The 22,413-nt window shown below is 41.6% G+C and overlaps 2 protein-coding genes across 5 annotated transcripts in view; one reads left to right on the forward strand and one right to left on the reverse strand.

Moving 5' to 3' along the window:
• Positions 1–924: 924 nt before the first annotated feature.
• TSTD2 (thiosulfate sulfurtransferase like domain containing 2) lies at positions 925–12,602 on the reverse strand (the record flags this gene model as incomplete). Its single annotated transcript, XM_084237796.1, is given in 11 exon segments — positions 925–1,172; positions 1,175–1,248; positions 2,243–2,516; positions 4,186–4,324; positions 5,226–5,384; positions 5,860–5,978; positions 6,547–6,652; positions 7,458–7,583; positions 10,057–10,177; positions 11,444–11,757; positions 12,441–12,602. Coding segments are annotated over 11 exon segments (1,842 nt in total).
• Positions 12,603–15,610: 3,008 nt separating this feature from the next.
• The window catches only part of NCBP1 (nuclear cap binding protein subunit 1), a gene marked incomplete at both ends in the record, with an annotated part of 44,481 nt that continues 37,678 nt past the window's right edge, over positions 15,611–22,413 (forward strand). For all 4 annotated transcript variants that reach the window (XM_084236786.1, XM_084236789.1, XM_084236788.1 and 1 more), the window contains one exon: positions 15,611–15,644. In XM_084236786.1, coding sequence (XP_084092912.1) covers positions 15,611–15,644 — 34 coding nt within the window. The remainder of the gene's footprint in view (positions 15,645–22,413) is intronic.

The following is a 22,413-nucleotide window of genomic DNA, read 5'->3' on the forward strand; positions in this document are numbered from 1 at the left end:
TAAAAACTAAGAAGTTCCCAAACCGGCAGATTTTACTGAAGAGGATCTTACAGTAGCAGTGACTTAATCCCACAGTTGTTCCAGTGGCCTTGCTGTGTGGTTTCAGGTGCATTTAAAATGTGCAACACATAAGCAGCACACTCTTTCACATGCTTTAGAAACATTATAAAACACTTCGTTACAAATTTGATCTTAGCTACTTAGCAAACAGATAATCATTCTTTATAAAACCGCCTTTAAATTTTACGAACCTCACAAGATTAAAGTTGCCAAATTGATTAATGAATCAAGTACACAATTTGTCCCTCAAGAAAGACAAAGTCGCAAAGCTCTGCCAGAAATCAAAAAACACAAGAGTCCTTTTGTGGGATATAAGGAAATGATAGAAAAAGTCAGTGATGAAAGTGGTGAAATTTCAAGTTTCGGACATCCTTTACCAATTCTGGGAAACAACCATTTCCCTGAATGTTCTTTATAAACATCTGGGACTTAGAACTTTATATTGGACTCAGAATCTTTTTCCATATCAAATGCCAACTGTACAATGGGAAAACCTATGCTCAAATACTTGAAAACCCCTTTCTGTATTGAAGGGTGGGCCAATGGCTTGTGAGGTAATACACTAGAGGAATAAATTTCTACTCCATTATGGCTATGCTTACAAACTCCAGCTACCTGTCACCTCACTTATTTTTAGAAAAGTCACTGCTGATCTCATGCCTTGAACTGATGGCCAATGATGAAGAAAATTCAGACATTAAAGTACTAGGAAATCCTGGCCAAACCATCCCAAGATGATGATTCTGAAAATGTAATTTTGGTATTTCTGCCGGATCCCTTTTTTGACATTATGTGCATCTCTTGGGATCCATTAATAATGGTAAGCCACTATGCCCTTGTGCCTTTAATATACCACAGTGCCAGTCAAGCTAGTATTTTTGTTGCTTGGGGAGTTATTTTCATGAGTGATTCAGCAAATCTTCTGAAAAAGGACAGGCCAGAGAGCTGTTGAGCACGGACTAAGCTGCAGAGCACTGAGCAGAGGCTCATGATGCAAAGTGAAGTCTTGCACACTGAACAGTAATGACGTGGAAGGTACAGGGTAAGCAGAGGTGGAGCCAGCGCGTCACCACCGTGGGAAAGCATCTGCTGAGGCTGCAGATGGGCCTGAAAGTGGACCAGGCTGCAGGGACAGACATCTCCACTTGGCTTCTCCTTGAAACACAACTGCAGCTGTATTCTGCATCACTGGAAATGGCAATCGAATATTAAATCTGTTGGTCTATGGATGGCTGTGTATGTTTCTTGGAACCTGTGTAACATGGACATGTGCTTGGTGTGACACCACCATGGCAGTGCTGAGTAAGCTCATTCAGAGTATGTCTTGTGTTCCAACGTGCTTATCTACAACAACTACTGCTGACACGTTGGTGTCATCTAGCTATTTGAATCTCTCAAGGAGAATACTTCAAAGCTAAGAGTGTGGGTATTGGTTATTACAGGATCATCTCTCACGAAAACCAAGTCACTAAAAAATTAGGTTGACCACATCTTAAGACCACGTACTGCATCAGATGGGCTATTGGTGTAGACCAGGGGTGACATTTTTTTCTGTAAAAGAAGTAACTATCTTAGTCTTTGCAGGCCATAAGGCTCTGTTGCAATTACTCAGTCCTGCCATAGAGCATATGTAAATGTGTATGGCTACTGCAATAAAACTTTATTTATGAAAGCAGGAGGCAGACCAGATGCTATAGTTGGCAGATCCTGGTCTTGTACCTGCAAGCTGGCAGAGAAGAGTTGAGGGCAGGGGTAGATGGCAGATGACATAAGTGGCATGGTTCAGAGGAGACCACTTCCAGGCCCACAGTTTTCACACTTTATTCACACAGCTATCCACCAGGACAGACAGGTTTGCTGGCAAGAAAATGTCTATCACCAGTCCCGCTGCATGGCACAGACAAGTGCGACCCAGCATCAGGCTCTCTCCCTCACTAGCTTCAAGATCCCGCACAGCTCACGTTTTCTGTGCTCTGGCATCTTGAGTCAGAATGACTCAGGTAAGTGGTCAACATTCACCCCACTCTCTCCTCCTGTGAAGACAGGGAGTCAACCTTGTGAAGAGTCTGCCACACTGGCCTTAGCTAGCACTAAAGCGTCCCATTCCTCAGTTGCTGCAGAAATGATATTCTCTTGTGCACAGACACCCCAAACCTAGTTTTGTGAGAGTGTGGGCAAATGCTGATGGTGCTTCTCATGTAAGCAAGGTCCACCCTCTGAACTCACAGGGTGTCGTGTCTGCTGCGAAAGTTCACTGGGAATGCGTGGTCGTCGGGCTGTACACTCACATTCCTCTTTAAAGCCTGAGGTTGGCCTGTGCCCTTTATCTTGACATGTGACACAACAGGCCGTGAATCCTTGTTCTTGGCAGGCAGTGCAGCTCAAGACAAGCTGGCGGCACTGGGGAGTAGAGCAGAGTTTATACTGGTCCCATGGGGCTCTACAGTATGAACATTCTGGGGAAGAAAGAAAGCCCTCATTATAAATACATACACGCACATGTGCACTCATACAAATGGGCACACATGGGCAGTCCCTAAATATAACTATTAGTTCTTCAGAACCTAATAGATCCTGTAGGGCCTGGGGAAGATTTCTAAACACTAAAGACTATTTGTCTTCTAACAAATAGTGCTCCCCCTATGCAACTTTTTGGGACAAGGTAACATAGGTAACAATGTTGTTCTTTCGTTATTCCAAAGCTAGCCAACCACCTCTTGTTCAATGGTCTTTCACTTCTAGGTCATTCACTTTTTCAGTGGGAGACAACATATCTGGATACAGATGATCCTACATCCACATTCACCTTCCCCAGGTCTGGATTTTTCTTGCTGTCTAGCTAGGATACACCTGACTGCTTCCAAAACTCAGAGTGTCTACTTTCTTAGCCTGCTTTCCCCCTGCTGACTTCCTAGAGCCGTTGGAGATAACACCCAAGTCTCCTGACCTAGTTCAGCTAAGCTACCTTTAGTACTTCTCCCTCCCTGTCACACTCACTGCAGGAACCCATCATTTTACTTCCTCAGTAAAATTTCTCAAATCCACTCTTTCTGCTTATTTGTCATTTATACTTCATCTAGCTCAAAAAAAGACTTGAAGTAGCATTTAATAAGAAATGCATACGCAAGACCTTTAAAGGTTAAGGGAACTGAAAAAAAGGGGGGGAAGATAGATTCAAATCTTACAAGTGGTAATTCAATCTCAGTCCTTGATTGAGTATTCCAGTGGCAACAACCACTGGAGTTGTCTCCCTGTGATCTTTCTGGTTCCAACTGTACCATCCAGGACAATGGCCATTTTTCAGTAAGGCTACTTCCATCCTGTTTTACTGACTGCCCTCATCTGGTACAAAATGTCACTGTGGACTCAACATTCTATTACACCACAGGCTCCCTGTGGTCACCCTGCGTCTGGCCTTGGCCCTAGGTTCGGCACCCAGCTTGAATGCACACCTGCCACTCAAATGTGTACCTCACACGTCCACAGACCATCCAAACTTATTTTTTTGTGCATCAATTTACTTGGTAGTCTGGTGAACACTACTGAGCCTTCTTAGAAAAATGTTTTTTAAATGTGTGAAAGATGAACGATAACAATTATATGGAAATATAAAATATCAAAATGTTTTAAAAATCTGGAACATAGTCAAATAGTTATTAAATAACAAGACTTAGCAGTGGCCCTAATAACTACTTCCTTGAGGCAATGATGAACTAAATGCTAATTGTAGATACATCTAATACTCTGATTTGTTGCTTACATTAATTATTAAAGAGCTGCATTCTATGGGGTTATGAAAATAAAGGTAGGATTATTTTCCCATCCCAATTCCCAGAACCCCTGATAGTTTGTAGATAGTCTACTCCTACAGGCAGATACCCCATTTTGAATGACTTGCCCAGTAGTAAACAGTGAAGCCAAGAGCCCAGTAGAATCTCCCAACTGCTGGTGCAATATCTGTCTGCCCCACTGCTGTCCCTCTACTCTGTTAGAAAATGCTGGTTCTCTATGCTCCTTTTCCCTGGTTTTTCTTCATGTAATCAGTATTGACCTGGCTTCCAGAATGGGTTATACAGAGACTGTGCCTGATTTGCGAATTTCGATTGTGGGCCTGTGCTGGCTTACCTGACAGTACATCACTGTTGAAGGACAAGGCATAACGATCATCAAAAACAAACAACTTCCCTTTGTAAAAACCATCAGGAAACTCTTCCAGGTACTTGTGGATGCCACCCTTGAGCTGGAACACTTCCTTGCACACTCCCTGTGTGTAGAAAAACAGGAAATGTGAGGCGACAATCAGAAGCCAGTAAGAAACTTCATGGAGGAGTGTGGTGTGGTGAGGAATGTAGAAGAGGGGCTCCAGCTCCCTCTGTGGGACACTGAGGAACTGCTGACCAAGGGGTCAAGGAACCAACTGGCCAGCTCTTACCTACTAAGGGCATGGGTGCTGAAAGGAGTCAGGGCCTTCACTCTCTAGCTCCTAGGAAGCCCAACTATTTTTGCTGCCCACTAAATATAGGAAGACACCTGCTATTGGGACATGTGATGTTACTGAATTTACTCTTCTCAGGATCAACAAAAGGATTAGGGAAAGGGAGATGTTAATAATCTTTCCCCTTTGTACTTGATGAGTTTCTAAGACAATTAAGTGCTTCTCACATTTTGAGATTTAAAAACATATGATCTTGTACTTATAAATTCTATGATGGAACCATCCAAGGGGAAAGAAATTCCTGACTGGCTGAGGTGGGAGAGGCAGTGAAGGGGGTGGGGCTTCCACACATGCTGTTAGTACAGGCTGTTAGTACAGCCTCTTTTTTTTTTTTTTTAAATTAGATTTATTTATTTATGCATACAAGATCTGGGGTACAGGCCAGAGATGCGGGGTGGGGAGGACGGTGAGAGGATTCACCAGAGACAGAGCAGGGAACAGAACAGGCAGACTGACTGAAATACACTGCTGAGGGGAGCAGTGGGCGAGGCAGGAGAGGTCTGCTTTGCCATGTGGGTTTCTCCCTGGCTGGCCGGGGATCAAACTCATGCTGCAGAGGCTGCAACTAGCTTCATAGTGCCGTGCTTAACCCCTTGCGCCATCAGGGAGGCCCTAGTACAGCCTCTTAACCTCCATGCCTGCCTCCATGCCCCTAGCAGTGGTGACTTACCTTGGCTTTGAGGTAGGCTGAACCCCGCTCACAACGGATGCCCCCAGTGCAATACATCAGTACCCTCTTCTCTCTGAAAAGTTCTAGATTTTTGTCAACGTAGTTAGGAAAGTAACTGAATTTCCTGATGTCTGGGGCTAAGCAGCCCTGGAATCGTCCCTACAATATAGGAGCAGGAGGAAAACTATCAGAAAAATATACTGGATAGGAACAAGGGTTCTTTCTATGTCAAAAAAACCCCACCTTGGCAAGTATGACTTTCCATACTCTGAACTTTCAAATTTAAGATCTAGCACTAAGAAACAAGTTTGGCAGGTTATGGGTCACCTTCCCAGAATCCTCAGGGGAATTGGACAGGCTGCCCAAAGCAAATTTTATAAGATCCTTAATGCATGTCAAAATAGGTGCATGGGAGCCCAAAAGTACAGTCTGTGCCAAGATGTTTTTAATTTGTTCTTTCTTAGACTTTCTCTGAGCTCAAAGCCCTGGGTTTTCTCTGAAACTGCAAGCAGTGGGAGGATATCCATGTGATTTGGCCACAGGTAGAAACAATGCCCCCCCCCCCCCCGGGAAACATGCCAGGCTGTGGAAAGGGGAGAACTACTACCTCAGTGAACTTAATTCTGGTTCTTACTATTTTGCTTTCATAGAAGTTTCTGCAATCCAGTAGAATAGTATCACTGTGTTCTTGATTTAGCTGAGACAAAAACTTTTCTACTTCTTTATGAAATTCACCTGGGGATAAATGAATTCCTAAAAACACATCAAAAAAAAAATTGGTACAACAAAAGAAAAACAAAACCTAATTTCTTTTTTCTAATATTTGAAAGTTTTCATAATAAGAAATTAAAACAGAAACCCTCACCAAACAAGATGCTTTTTAACCATCTATGTTAACCATAGAGAAGACAGAGAAGAGAACATTCTAGATTATTTTCATACTAATTGCTTTGGTGTTGAAAGCCACTTGCTTCTAGTAGCAAAAACCTGTATTTTTATTCAATGAGCCATTTACAAGTAATAATTACACTGCTATCTATTTGCAAGTAATAATTCCCAAACTGCTATCTTTGGAAAGAAAACAATTCCCTGCCAAGAGTTGTTAAAACAGGTCCTGCTATGGGAAGACTCTTTATCTTCAATAGCACCAAAGAACCAATTTAAGCAGTGAATGGACCCAAGTGTTAGCCACCTCACAGCTATTGTAGAATGAGAATTCATCATAACTCTTGCTAATCAGAAGTCTAACCTTCATGTCTGTCCCTATACTAAGCTCTGTCCTATGAAGAAAAGCAAAATTTTTATTCTAAAGCAAGCATACCAGGCTTCTTATAGGAGATCTGATTGGGACTGATTCCCATGGGCACAATTTCTTCAAATACACCAACGCGCAATTCTGGAAAACAGCAAGCTCCTCCTTTGCTGGTCTAGCCAATAAGAAACAAAACAATATAGTCTTTCCCATCTGCAGGTATAAGACAAGTGTCAAATGTATGAATTATATCTCTTTTGTAAAATGCTGAAGCCTTGAGACATGTCAAATTAGGAACAATGTGCTTTGATATGAAAAGGGATTATTCAGAATATTGCAGATAATTCAATATTAATAAATACTTTAAGTGTGTGCCTATCGTGTACAGAAATGTTAACTTGGAAAGGTATTTCTGTAGCTATAAGCACTAACTATAAAACTGACACCACTGAGCAATTTCAAGAGGGGAGATCCTATCCCAGCTTTCATTCTGCAGCCACGATCTTTCTTTTCCTCTCATTACCAGCAATGACACTGGCAAGACCTTTCCCACCACCTTTACCACCTATGAGAAAGCACTCAAAGCAATTCAGATGGGAGAGTAACAGCTTTATTCACTCATGCGGTATCAAGTGCTGACTTCTCATTGTGCACTTACTACAAACATAGTGATCCCCCAAAATGGCTCTCTCAAAGGAGCAACGACATTGAAGTTGTGGAGGTTAGGCCATATAAGCTGTAATACCCTTATTCTATTAAAAAGGAGACTGAGGTCCAGAGAGTGCGCTAACTTGCCCATGATCACATGGTGACTGAAACAAGCACGTTCCTGTTGCACAGCCTTGTAACCTTATGGGGACTTGTAATCCAACTGGCACTACTTATTTCTCTACTGAGCTCTTCTTCAAAGCCCAGAGGCCTAAGAGGTACAGAAGCAGAAGCAGAAAGCTCTAAGTCCATTTTATTTTCAATTCGCTTACCTTAAAATCATCCTTGCACAGATAATCCTTAAACAATGGGCAGGAGAGCATGACTTCCACATAGAGTCTGGTGGCCAATTTGCTTCCACCAACTGTCCCGTTGATTCCCTCTGTAGCAATTCGAACCTGGGACACAAGATGATGAGATAAAGGGAATGCAACTTGTGCTGAGTTTAAATCTTCCCAAGGCAGAATGGACTCATGTGTATCAGTGAGTTTAATAGGAAAAGCAGAGACACTGTTTGGGACACCAACGTGTCACCATACAAACATACTTGTAATTTCTTAAAATGGTATGGCCTACAGTTGAGACCTAGTGTGCTGGAGAATGGAATGAATGAGCCCTCTGGAAGGAGGTTCATTTGCTGTAGAATTCCAGTTGTCCAATGGCCAAAGAAATGAATTTTGAACTTCAAGTCAGCAGATCTAGGGTCAAGTTTCAGCTTTGCCACTTATTGCCATATGGCACTGAGAAAATTAATGTACTTCTTTGAACCTCAATTTCTTTGGGGATAAAAAAGAATCAATAGTAATTCTTTTGCTCACAGAGCACACTCTGAATAGCATGCAGAAGTACACCATTAAAACCACCCACTGGAATGCAAGTTCCAGGTGGGATGTGTGTCTGTTTTGTTCACTGTTGCATAACTGCTGCCTAGAACAGTGCCTAGCACATAGTAGGTATTCAGTACATATTTGCAGAACAAATGAATGTGTATTCATATCTGTTCAAACCTTGTATTCTTTTTTAAAGGCTTCACTGGTTAGGGGCCATGAGAGTCTCAGTTAAGACCCCTGCCTTAAGAGGCAATGCTCCGGGGCTATGCAAATTAAGTTGTTTTAGTACTACAGAATTCTCTGGATGAGTTTAAATATGCATTATCTTTAAAAGGAACTAAGCACTCTAGAGAAAAGTGTTAAGGAGAAAGTGCAACACTGCTTGGTACTGTGGTACTTTCTGCAAAGAGAGGTAATTTAAACAAGGTCCTGTATCAATGACATCTACCAGTGCACTAGAATTTGAAAAATCTAAAAGGCTGCCCTTTTTCAGGACCCAGAGACGACAATTCATTTTTTGTCTCATTTGATTCAATTTTTTAGAGCATGGATCTAAACAAGATTCATTTCACCAACCAATGCCAACTCATAGTCACTATCCAGAATTCCATGATGAGGAATTACATGTGGATTACATCTGGATATCTTAAGAATGCTGCATCTAGTGAAGCCTGTTCTGGGCTTGGGAGAGGAAGGTAGGATGAATATGCTAGCTCTGCTGTGCTGGTAGCCACTACATCTTACATTTTTTTAAAGACAATAGAACCAAACCAGGATAAAGGTCAGGAAATCTACTATAAAGCTATTTCTAAGCATGGCAAATAAATGAGAGGTACCTGCTTCATGTACCTGTCTTTTGGGTAAGCTTGTAGGTTCTTTATGTTAGTTTAGTCTCAAAACCCAGATAAAAGATGAGCACATCGACTCCCTATACAACAGAGGTAGTGCAATCTCTAAAATCATGTACTAGACTTTCAATCTCTAGACTTTTTCAAGAGAAACCTTTAGACTAATTCTTTGGTGAGGAAAGCCTTATTTCTCAGAGCTAAGAACTAAGAGTTGACATTTATTGGGCACTTGCTGGGAGATCTTACTGCCTCCATATTTTGTAATTTTTCATTTCCAGAGCCTCCACTGCATTCCCTCAAATTTGAGACAACAAAAAATATATAGTAATAGGGATCAGAAGTTTCTTTCCATAATTCCAGAATTTTCAAACTCTCCCCTTTCCCTACCTAAATGCCAATATTCCGCCAAATCTCCCGCCAGCAGTGAATAATCTCAGTAAATTGGACATGTATGACTGAAACCTAAGAATTCAGAGCTAAGACCCATGCAGGCGCTTGCCCTCTTGTGAACAGGCACCCTCACTCCTAGCTTACCTCTAGGGCTGAGGCAAAAATAAAATCTGTCCCAAAAACAGGGAAAGAGACTGATTTCATATTTTGTACATTAAAGTTTACTGTGAGAATATCCATCTTTCAAGGTGTTCCCTAAATAGAGATGATAAATGTATTCATTCCAAAAATGTCCAATTTTTTCACTATGTAACAGGAATTGTGCTAGGAATTAGGGATATAGCAGTTTAAAAAAAGAGTTCTTGTCATCTGGGAGCTTACAGACTAAGAAAAGAGGGGTGTCATAGATATTAAGATAAAAGTTACTGGCAAGTGCTATGAAAAATAACTACAAGAGTCTATGGGAATGTATTAAGAAAATTAAGTTTAGGTTGAAGGTCTGGAAAGATCACTCTTAGGAAACATCATTAAAACTGAGAACTGAAGATAGAATGAAAATTAAACAGGAAAAACTGAGTGGGCATGGGGAATTTCTCAAAAAGAAGTCGCATGTAAAAACACCCAAAGATACCAAAAAAACTCTTGTGGGCTCCAAGAAATTCAAAGACCATGTTGCTGGGGTGTGACTGGTAAAGAATGATACCACATAAGCAGAAAATGTAGAAAGGGGCCAGTCATACAGGAATCTAAGAGCATGTTAAGAATTTGGGTTTTACTTTAAATGCACTGGGGAATGGTGTTACTTTGCCTGTGAGGTGCAGGTGCTGACACAGAGCTGTCTGCCAGGCACAGATCCAATGGGGATCCTCCAAGTCACAGTAGCAGTAATAAAGTAGTACCTCTCCTTCATCACTGTCCTGATCACTGTAAGAAGAAAACCACAGGAAAAGCACATTTCAGAAACAGGGAAAAAGAAACCACAATTCATAAAGTATATCCAGGCAGTCAGTATCAGAGGGAAGGCTGAGATGGAGAACTCTTGCCTGCCATGGATCCTACTATTGTCATCCTAGTTTCAGTTTGAATCCACACTTAACTTTCTACTTTACAGTGAGTTTGCTCTGATTTCATTTAATTATCATATCCATGAGATAGGTATAATAACCTCATTTCACTGGAGAACTAGAAATTTGAGTTCATTCTAGTTTATTCCCTAAGACAAGAGAGCAACTCTTTTTAATCTCTCATTGTACAAAAAGGTTTCACTTCTATTTCTTTAGGATCCTCTTACCCATGAAACAGTTTATTATTATTCCCACTTAACATTAATACACTGAGGCCAATTCTTCCCAGGAGAGAAAACTACAAAGTGAGTCAGGACTTGAACACCAGTCTCTGATATTAAAACCCATACTCTTTCTACTGCACTATGTTGTCTTACATTAGCTAAGGTTTTTGTATCATTGCTGAGCCTTGATTTTCTCATTTGTAAAATTGGAGAAATAAGATAAACTACATTTCCCAAAATGTGCTCTAAGCTGTTTTATGAAATTACATGTTTGAGAAATCCTGCACATAATATCTCCCTCTTTGAGAATCATGGTGAAAGTCCCTTATCTATTAAAGGCTCTAAGAAGTCCTGCAATAAAGGACATTGTAACGTGAGGCATCCAAAATGTTGTCTTTCCTGCCTCCGTTCAATATCCTTTAGCATCCTCCAGAAGTAGTGCTGCACAGAACATATTTTAGAGAATATTCTTGTAGATAATAACTGATATCCCAGTCAGCTCTAGAATCTGACTCTCTCATCAATACCCTTATATTTTAGGATCTAGTCTTCTCCAAAATCTTCTTGTCTATTTTAGAGCCTATTTATCTTCCTTTCTCTAAACTTCTCTAACAAGTTATTTGAACCACGCAATTTAATTGATAATTATAAAGCCTGTGTTATATCATCTTCTAATTGTTTCTTATATACTTTTGTTTCTCTAACTAGAAAGCCAATTCCTTGAAGTGCAGGGTCACAGAAATGAGAAGACTACATTTGTATAGTAATTTATAGTTCACAAGTACCCTTACCATCATTATATAATTCTGATATTCCAATAACTTTAGTGGATGGTAGTTGTATCTCAGTGTGGCTGGAAAAAATTTTGAAATTAAACCAAAAATATAGAAGAAAATTCTTACCATTTCAGGTCATCAGGGGTAAAGCAGCTTATATCAGGGAGCCAGGCAGACACTTCATGGTAACCAGTAAAGTGATCTTTTAGAGGGTCTCTTTCCTCTGCAGACTTAAGATTGTTGGAGGTGTTCAGTGTCACAGCCAGCTGCTTTAAAATAGAAGCAGTCTGGTGGCAAATCTCATCAGCATGCTGTGTTGCCACATGTCTGTGGATGCCTGTCTGGTCTGTGAATAGTTGCTGACAGCATTCCCACCGTTTCTCTTTACATTCAAAAGGAGGTGCTGGAATTTCTTTGGTCTTGACAAAAAGGGCAAATGCCTGCAATTACATTTCAATTATGTTCCTGTTAAATAGTCTTAAGTTTAAGGCCAGTATCAAGGTCTTCCTATCTACTACCCCTCTACTCTCATCTCATAATGGGCACAGAAAGGTGTTTTTTTAAAAATTATTTTTCAATAATTTCAAACATATAGAAAAGTTGCCAGAATTATACAGAGGATCCTTTTCCCAAGAGGTTTCATTCATGTTTTATTAATTGTCCCAAATGGCATTTATAGATCTACCAAAAGTTCCCATTACATTTAGTTATGTCTCATGAATCTTCTTCAATCTAAGATACTTTCTCATTTTTTTCCCATAAAATGATCACTGTGACTTTTCTTAAATTTCAGATGAGTTATTTTGTAGGCTGTCCCTCCGTTTGATTTTCCTTCATGTTTCCTTATGATTAGATTCATGTTATTAACAAGACTATCATCTCACAAGGGGTGTTGTGTTCATCTATCTGTATTCAAGTACTCCATAAATGTTCCAGAGCCACACCTTGCCTATGATTCTTCTTTGGCACTGAATAGCGATCACTGATTATGGTCCTGACTAGACCTTACCTTAAGCATGGCTGTAGTCTAGTGTCTCCCTGGAGAAAACCTTGATAAGCTACTTCTAGATGTATCTGAATAAACTATACATACATAATCCTGAAACATCACCAGCAATTTTACCTTTTTCTTTGCAAATGTGTATTTCTTCTTTGTAATGACATCTAACTCTGCTTTGAGGCTGCTAATAGGCTTGATAAGAGTTTTGTCTTTTAAATCCAGATCTGCAAATCTTAAAATACAGGCCTCCAGGTCATCTCCTTGGTCTGGTGAAGTAGAAGGCATCTGGTTTGGTGCAGTAATGGGCAGATCCCTTACAATTTGTCTCCTGAGAAGTAATCAAGAGAGAAACAACAGTGAAAGTTCTTGACTACTACTTGAAATAAACTCGAAGCTAATCAACTATGCAGATGAGCAAGAGCCCAGTAACCTAGGCTATCCATTCATTCACTCATCCTCTCAGTAAGCTAATTATTTAGTACCTACTGTATTCCAGGCCCTGTCTAGACACTAGGGATATAGCTGAGAATAAAACAGAAAAAGCCTCTGTTTTCTTAGAGTTTACATTTCAGTGGGGAGAGACTGAAGGTAAACACATGACTAAAACACAAAAATCAAATGGTAGAAGTACTATGAAGACAAATAAACTGGGGAAGACAAGTAAACAGAGATAGAGTGATGGAAGGGCTCTTTAACCCATGGAGGGTAGATAAAGTCTTTCTGAGGTAGTAGCATTTGAGCAGAAAACTGAAGTAGGAGGTAAGATATACATTTAGGATAAATGATACCAGAAAAGCACCAGTACAATCAAAATCAACTTAGCTGTGTTCTAGTTTTTTCAGTTATAAACACCTTGTTCGTTCAGCCCCCTTATTTTAAAACTGTGCAAGTTTCCTTCCTTACAAGGAATAACTACCAAGATAGCCCCATTTTAATGAGCCAGATGAAATAGAAAAAATTGCTACTGTGGCCAAATCTTGTCAAAATGGAAACATTAAAACAATATACTCTTTCTTTTATAAAGCAAATGTTACAAGTGACAAAGAAGTAACAGCAACACTGGGAAAAGTAAGGTTTGGATTATAATGCTCAGGGTACAAGTATGTGAATTTGGGCAAGATATTTAATTTCTCTGGTTTTAATTCCCTAGTTTGCAAAACAGGGTTGGCAGTATCTACCTTTCAGGGCTATAATGAAAATTGGTAAGGAATATGTAAGGTGTTTAGCACATACTAGGAATGAATAAATGGTAACATTAATTTTCCAACTTATGTTGTATTTTAAATTTAACATTAAAAATAGCTGCAGCAGAGAGCATTTCCCCCAAATTGCCAAAGCAGTATTTCTGGTCTCTTTCTTCTCTTCTGGCAGACTTATAACTGCCTCAACCGATAAATGGCAGAAGCAATGCAACATGACTTCCAAGACTAGTCCTAAAAAGGCTCTCTCATTTTGGGATGCTCACTCAGAGGAGTAAACCAAACCAACCCATACAGAGAGACCACATACAGAGAACCACATGCACAAGAACTGAGGCCTCCAGCTGACAGGGATCATCAACCACCTGGCCCTTCAGATGGTTCCAAGTCCCCAGCCTTTGAGCCAGTGTCCCTTCCCTCATGTCAAAGAGCAGAAAAAAGCTGTCTCCACTGTGCCCTATCCAAATTCCTGACCCACAGTTAAAAAACTGATCTCATCTTCTACGCCTCTCCTTTTGTTCACTACCTCTGTTTGCCCATTCTGGAATGAGTCATGAGCATTAAGAAAGCAAGAGTTTTCCTTTGTTCCCCTTGGATCCTCAACATGTGAACTACTGACTGACACATAAGAGGTACTAAATGTTATAAACACAATTTTCTTGAATGCAGTGAAAACAGTGATTAGGTAGCCAGGGATGGTTTCCCTAAGGACATGATGTTTGAGCTGAAACCGAAATGACAAGGAGCCAACCATGCAGATTCAGAAACAGAGACCTTAAGGCAAAGGAAAGTATAAATATAATGAGAATAATACAAAGGGGAAGAAGTATGATTTACTGGAGGAACAGGAAGAGTTGCTGGAGTACAGCAATGAGAGGGTAAACCCTGAGACCAGGCATGGAGTTTGCAATGGAAAGTCATTGGCGAACTATAAACAAAGGAGTGCGTGCAGTCTGATTCTGGATTTCTTTTTAAAAGCAGAGCTAGCGGATATACAGGTATATAATGTAGGAAATGAAGGGAAATGATTCCTACCTACATTTTTGGACTTAGCGGTCAGATGGATGGTGCCACTTCCTGAAAAGGGCCTGACTAAAGGAGGAATAGGTTATGCCAGGAGACCGAAACAAGAGTCCCATTTGAGACGTGTGAAATTTCCGAAGTCATGGACCGGGGAGTCAGAAAGCAGGTGTGGTGCGCTTCAGAGACGTCAGAGCAGGGTACCCCCGAATCACTGAAAACATTCCTAAAACAATTACCAGCTCCTTCCTAAACAACTCAGAAGGGAGAGAGGAAAGATGACAGCCAGAGGGTAAATCGGAAGCAGCAGATTCACGCTATGGCGGGTCTTTCAGCCCCAGGGCGGCCGGGGCGGCTACGCTCTCACTCGGGCATCACTCCCGCACCTGGCGCGGCCCGAAGCCTTTGCCCAGCTTTCCCGAGGAGGCAAAGACCCGGGAGCTGGAAGACGACGAGCACGTACCCACCAGCCTGCTCCTCTCACAGATCCTCACTGAACCGTCTCTGACTAGCAATTGTCACTGCTCGGGAACGTCCAGCCCCCGCCGCGGGTTGACGTAGAAAGGAAGGCGCGGGACGTCACCTCGCCCCGGAAGTCGTCGCGGCCGTTAGCGAAAGGGCCGCCGGGAAAACCATTGAGATTCCCACCCCACCCCCCCCCTTCTCCCGCAGAGGGAGTCGGCACCTGAGGCGGAGGCTAGAGCGTCCGTCCTGGCCCACCCGCCTCCCGGCGTGGCTGGCGGCGAGAGGGCGCAGGCCGGCTAAAGAGGCGGCGCCTCCCGCGCGGCCCCGGAAGGACTTAGCGCCAAAGGCGGGAGAAGAAGCCGCGGAGAGGCGGAGGAAGCCAAGGGGGCGTTTGCGTGCGAGCCTCACCCCGGCGGCCTGGTGAGCCTACTGGTCCGAGCCCGCCGAGCACGCCGGCAGCTTCTCCGCCGCGCGCTTCCGGGAGCCTCCGCGAGCGTGTGCGCCGGTCGCCCCGCGCGCCTCGCCGCTGTCCGCGCCCGCCGGAGGCCCGACGGTTCCTGCCGCGCTTCCTGCTCAGCGTCTCCACGGGGCAGCGCCCCGGCCTGCGGCATGTCTCGGCGGCGGCACAGCGACGAGAACGACGGTGAGTGCCTTCGCCCGTTCGTCGAGCCCACGCCTGGGTGGGGGCGGTGGTTTGGCTTCTTTCATCTTCGGGTCTCGAGAGCGGGGAGGGGGAGCCTTTCTCTCCCGGGAGCGTTCGGGGAGCCACTGAAAGAGGGTGCACAATGGGAATGTGGGCGGGCAATGCTGGAAAGCCACTGCTTTCTCCTGCCCCAAATTATTTATTTAGTCGTTTGCCAGGAGGAGGCCTGGCGGATTCCCTGGATAGGTCCCTCCGCTCTGAGCACTGTTTGGTGGTTAGCACCGCTCGGCAAGGAGGTACACCTGTGTCGGTGCGGCCGCCTCTTGGGGGCTGATGGAAACCCACTACTCCTAGTGTCTCCTCCTGACCCCAGACTGCGCTTGAAAAGAGCGCTCGAAAGACTGTTGAAGAAAAGGGACACAACCTTGACAGAGATCTGATGAATGGCAACCTGAACTCTGGTCCTGTACTGGTCATCCGTGGATTTGCCGCCTTTCAAGCTGCAGGGGGAAAAATTCTCTTTCTTGTCCATACCCAAGAAGTCACCAGTAAGCATGCTTATTGGTGTTAGCCCTTTGCACTCCGAACCATTTTACGATATTTTGATTTAATTTCTTGTGCCATTTCAAGATAAAACTTCAGGGAAACATGCATGTCTCAAAAAGTTGCGTTGAAATAACCTCAATTCCCCGTAATGACTAATAAATTGCAGTGTCCCCTGAGAGGGGACATCCGAGTGATATGCTAGAATTCCGATGTCCCCTGAGAGGGGACAGCGGAGTGCAAAGGGTTAGATTTTGAACTGGCTGTAAGCGTGTTTCCTTGTAGAAGAAAGAGGACTGGAAAGCTAACTGGAGAGCACTTAGTGATTTAGACTAGAGGTTCCCGTGCCCATTTGGATGGTTGTACTTAGGAAATCCAGAGGAATTGCCTCATAAAAACCAAGAATACTTTGCTAGTTAGAAAAAGATCCTTACATTACAAAAATCAATTACAAGCACACATCCACCAAAACAAACAAACAAACAAAAAAATCCTCAAGGAACCTAAGAATGATTCTTTTGTTAATATTTTGTTAATATTTTATTTGCAAGTGGTTAAGAGACCAGATTTGGGAATCAGAATTTTATTTCAAGGCTGGTACCTGGTGTATGTGTTGATGGTGTAGTGATGAGCAGGACCCTCTTTCAGAGCTGGACCCTACCACTTTGTGTTCTTGACTTGCTTATATCACCTTTTCAAACCTTACTAGGTAATAATAGAAGTAATGATAACATCTGGGTTTTGTAAGGGTTACATGGGTAATACATGTAAGGAATGACTCAATATCTTACCACTTTTTTGAAGAGGTCAACCATGTAAGAACAAATACAGAACAAAAGATTTTTAAATTAATACATTTTCTCCATTAACATTTTTCTCTCCTTGAATGATGGTACTATGGGGGTAGAAGCAGAATCACATCTTATTTTTTTAACAATGAAACATCAGATTTCTGGTAGGGCATGACTTGAGAGGATATTGTACTTCAACCTTTTCAGCAGACACCAAGGAGTCTAGAGTTTTGGTAATTAACATAGAGACACAGCTTACAATGCCCAGACCTTAATGAAAATAAGTCCAGAGTTTTCTTCCCTTTTTTAAGTACAGGAGACTTCTTTTATAATATACAAACAGGACACAGAAAATAGTCTTTGTATTATTTGAATTTGACTAATCGAAAGCTACATGATTGAAGTCATCTCTTGGGGTTTAGAGAACTTGAGTCTTTTTCCATTTCCTTTGCTTCTTTTGTGCTTTCTTTTCTCCACTCCTCCCTTCTAGGGCACCCCTAAAGGGAGGGAAAATCAAATGTGACTATGTAGAAAAACAACTTTTTGCTGTAGTTACAGGGATGCTTACATACCATTCTTGCGAATTAGCTCCATTTCATAACAGCTGGCAGCTGTATGTATCATTGTCCATTGGGGTTTTGCTGCCAGAACCCTTAATAAATAAAGAAAAAAGAGGAGTTAATCAAACATTGTTTACTCTGGTGAGTAGTAGTGGAAGGGCAGTTATTATTTCCTCTTTGATAAGTGCTGTGGAGAAAAATAAAACTTAAGAGGATAGGGATTGCTGTGAGTTGATGTTTTGTATTGATTGAATAAGGGAAGCCTCGTTGAGATGGCATGAGTGATCAAAGACCTGCTGGTAAGGGAGCAAACTAGAAGACTTCGTGGGAGGAAAGCAGTGGTCCAAGCAGAGGGAACCAGAAGTGCAAAAGCCTTAAGGTTAGAGATTCTTGTCATGGTCATAGAACAGCAAGGAGGCTGGTGTTGTCAGAGTTGTAGGAGGTATGATCAAAGGGTAGCAGATGTCATCTCATAAAGGACAATTTTAAAATTCCATCTCTGTTGAGACTCGAGTATCCAGGATCCCAAAAGACAGGAGACTAAACCAAGGAAGTTCATCTATAGACAAAGAAAGGGAAGTTCTAAATAGGAAGTAACATGTATATGTGTGTGTGTATACATATATGTGTGTATATTTGTGTGTGTGTGTGTGTATTTTGTGGGTTCTGTTCCCGTGCTAAATCGAATTTATAATCTCTAAGAATATTTCTGAAACTTTTCAGCGATTGCAGGATATGCCTATCGTAGGTGTTCAACGTATTGTTTTTTTTTTTTTTCTTTTAAGAAAGTGTCTTGATCATCTCTAATCTTAGTCAAAGATCCATTTTAACCCCATTTAGAAAACTACTTAGGTTAGGCCCTTTTAAACTGTCCCCAGTTTTTGTCTTAACTATAGAAAAAAAAAATAAACTGAAGTGAATGGATTTGTTATTCTAAAGATGAGTGCCGTTTGTTTCAGAAGTAATGGTTATTTCTGCTTTAAGCCTGTAGAAGCAACACCCTTTACTTTTTTATCTTGTTTTTGTTCTTTACATTCTCTTTACAGGGTTTTGTTTTCTGTTTATAGTATATCTAATTCTAATAAGGACATAAGATGTAGTACATTGTATCATATAAAACTACTGTTGCCTTATAGGGGAAGAATTACTTAGTGTATTAAGATCTTTTCCTATGGATCTTCTCCTTTATACTAGCCGAGGGAACATGAAGTGGCAATGTGTAACTTTAATTTACATTGTAAACCAGTGGTGTCTATATGTATATCTTTAATTTATATTGTAAAACACACATAGCTACATTTTAGTTTTTTTTTAACTTTGGGAGCTACTAAGTTTTCTTGAGAGTATGTGAGAAAATTTAGTGAATTTCCAAAATTTTATTCCTAACTAAGGTGTTTTAATCTGCTTCTCCATGTTCCCATCCAGGTTCTCTTCAGAGTTCAGTATTCTGTTACGGTGCATGAATTCAGGCTGTTTCTGTAGTTTCCTCACTTCAGTCTCCTTCCTTTCTCTTGCTATCAGGCAAGAGTGGGGGATCTCTTACCTCTTAATACTTGTCTGCTCACATTCTCCAGATAAAATTTATCCTTCAACATTGTCAAAATGCGGAGAAGAGAGAAAAGATAAGTTGTGGTTGAGAGAGGTGATGGTTGCCTGTGTTTTCTAGTTTTTCTTCAGAAACCCTACCTTCTCTCTCCTCAGCATTGTTTCCCCCTTTTCAAGCTTGAGAGCCTAGAATGGCAGTTTTAAAGAATGGGATATGATTCTAAAGTTACTTGGCAAAAAGCTAACTGGAGAGTTAATTTAGGGAGAATGTGGAAGCCAGACATTGGATATAAGGGACATTGGCAAAGTAGAATGGCCAAAAAGGAGGGAATAGTGATTACGATTTAAAACAGCAACAGCAAATATTGCTCTTTTAGCTAGTTTTTCAGCATCTGCATTCTCCCAGCCTTATTGAAATCTGGTTCTGAAGAACACCACTAGTATATTCTGCTTTTAGAACAGTTTCGCAGCATTAGCAGTATTGACATTTGGAGCTGAATTCTTTGTTGGGAGTTGCCCTGCACTGTGAAGTATGTTTACCAGAATCCCTGACCAGTAGCTCTTCCTGAGTTACGACAACTGAAAATGTCTCCAGGGGGTGCCACATGGTGCCTTGGGGGACAAATCTTAACAAGTTGAGAGCCACTAATCTAGGAGAAGGCTTTTTCTAATGTCCCAATAGAGAGCTTATATCAACATTGCATTAAATATATAATGGCTTAGATTTGATGTACGCTTCTGAATCAAGGTCACTGATTCCACTCTGCCACATATGCAGATATCTACCCTGGCAAATATCTCCAGGAATACACCTCAGCTGTTTGTCAGGCAAAATACATGCTATGTTTTGTTGTTTTTTTTTTTTTAAGATTATTTATTCATACAAGAACTGGGGTACAGGCCAGATGTGTGGGAGGGTGTGAGGATTCACCAGATATAGAGCGGATAACAGAACAAGCAGACTGATGAACTACACTGCTGAGGGGAGCAGTGGGCACGACAGGAGAGGTGTGCCGCACCATGTGGGACCCTCGCCAGCCGGCCAGGATCGAACCGGCACTGCAGAGGCTGTGGACAGCTTCACAGCGCGGCGCTCAACCACCTGCACCACCAGGGGAGGCCCACATGTTATGTTTTTTATAGCATTTTTTTTTTTTTACAGCATTATTCCTTCGAAACTGCATTCAACGGTTACTTAAGCTAGTTATACTGATAATTAAGGGGTGGACTGTCAAAGTACAGAGTGCTTTACTCTCTAGCCTTTCATAATACATGTCCTATTTGGGTAGTAATTTATTTTATCCTTAAGTTTACCCAGTAACTTGAAAATCATTTTAGGGTTTTTTTCCCCTGTGTTTTTTAAAGATTTATTTATGCATACAAGAACTGGGGTGTAAGCCAGAGGTGCAGGGGGATGAAAGGATTCACCAGAGAGAGTGGGGAGCAGAACAGGCAGATCCACTGAAATACATTGCTGAGGGGAACAGTGGGCAAGGCAGGAGAGGTCTGCTGTGCCTTGTGGGTTTCTCCCTGGCCAGCTGGGGATCCAACTTGCGCTGCAGTGGCTGGTGATAGCTTAATAGTGCTGTCCTTAACCCCTGCACCACCAGGGAGGCCTGAAAATCATTTTAGTTTTTTGGAGAGAGTTTAAACACCCCAAGCTTACAATCGCCAAATGCTATGTTTTGTGAGAACCACTGTGTATTCCAAACCAGATGTTCTGGAGGCAACTAAGTAATTATGAATTCTGTAAAATTAGTTCAATCCCTTTGGCTCTACAGGTCTGGAGATAAAAGTTTTATATGTAATCCTGGGTAACCCTGTATTCTATTGCAGGTTTTCATTATTAATAAAGATGCCCAGCATAGTTACAGACTCTTGCTTCCATGTTCACATGGTCTTCTAATAATCTAACTAAGGGAATTCAAAAATTGAATTTTATTTATTTTTTTTTTAAAGTTTTATTTATTTATTTATACAAGCACTGGGTACAGTCAGAAGCGCGGGAGGGTGAGAGAATTCACCAGAGCCAGAGCAGGGAACAGAACATGCAGACCGACAAAGTACACTGCTGAGGGGAGCAGCGTGCGGCAGGAGAGGTCTGCGCGCCATGTGGGGCCCTCACCCAGCGGCCGGGGATCGAACCGGCGCTGCAGAGGCTGTGGGCAGCCTCACAAACCAGCGCTCAACCGCTGCGCCACCGGGGAGGCCCAAAAATTGAGTTTTATTGGGAGAAGAGCCAACATTGTAGCAACAGCATCATGTTCCATGCTTAACACTATTATTTTAATTTTTTCAACCCTTGTGTTATTATATAATAAGGGTATAAGGTAGGTGTGTTAAGGTTTTAAACAAAATGGTAAGATAATAAACAGCAAAATCTGAAGATAGACAGTGCAGTGTTCTAAGGTAAATTTTTAGTACAGCTTCAGTGAATGCCTTAATAACCAAAAGACAGACAGTGATTGGTAATGATTTCTAAATGTTAGATCCTTTTTTAAAATGTTCTTTGAATTACATATTAGGACATAATAGGAACATAATAGGATCATTAATAAGCTAATCAAGAGCCAGTTAAAGCAGGTGATCATAAAATATGCATCTTTTCCCTACCATTATTTGATGCAGTGCTTTGGACTTTGAGTATATATCTCTTGGTTATGATTCCTGTTGTTTGGGATAAACTGTATGTAGTGCTGCATGATCTACAGAATCAAAACAGTTAACTGTACAGTTAACACAAGAGCTCAGGCACTTGTAAAGCTAATAAGGAATCCTAATGCTGTATGCTCCCTTTCCATATTTTGAAGCTCTCTTCATAACTAACTAATACAAAACTAATTTTGAATCGATTCTTTCCAAAGCATTCAACTTGGTCTTGTACTCATATTCCGTCTGTTTACATAATAATTTAAGTTCCATTATTAGAATAAATGAATGCTACTGGCACTAGCAGGTATAAGAACAAGCAACTGAGGATCTGTGAACAGCCAAGTTTAAAGAATGGAAGTAATGTATAACATGAATGTACAAATAGTATCCTGCTGACTGCCTGCACCTAGCACCACCCCTGCTTAGTCCACAGAAATGAACAGGACTGCTGCATTGCATATTTCCATGGGGGCACTGGTACACAAAGTTAGCATAACTAATGCGTCTTGGAGTTATTAGCAGTAGCCCTGGGAATAGATACTGTTGGTTAATCTAGCTTAGTCTGGGAAGTAGAAGGTCACCTAAGAGCTTTCACTGTGTAAAAATTAGGGCCTGTGTTCGTATGCTGTTAGTGGGAATCTAGACTTGTTCAGGCCTTATGGAAAATAATATGGCGGG

This window comes from Talpa europaea (assembly GCF_964194135.1).
Source record: "Talpa europaea genome assembly, chromosome: 7".
NCBI lineage: Eukaryota > Metazoa > Chordata > Mammalia > Eulipotyphla > Talpidae > Talpa > Talpa europaea.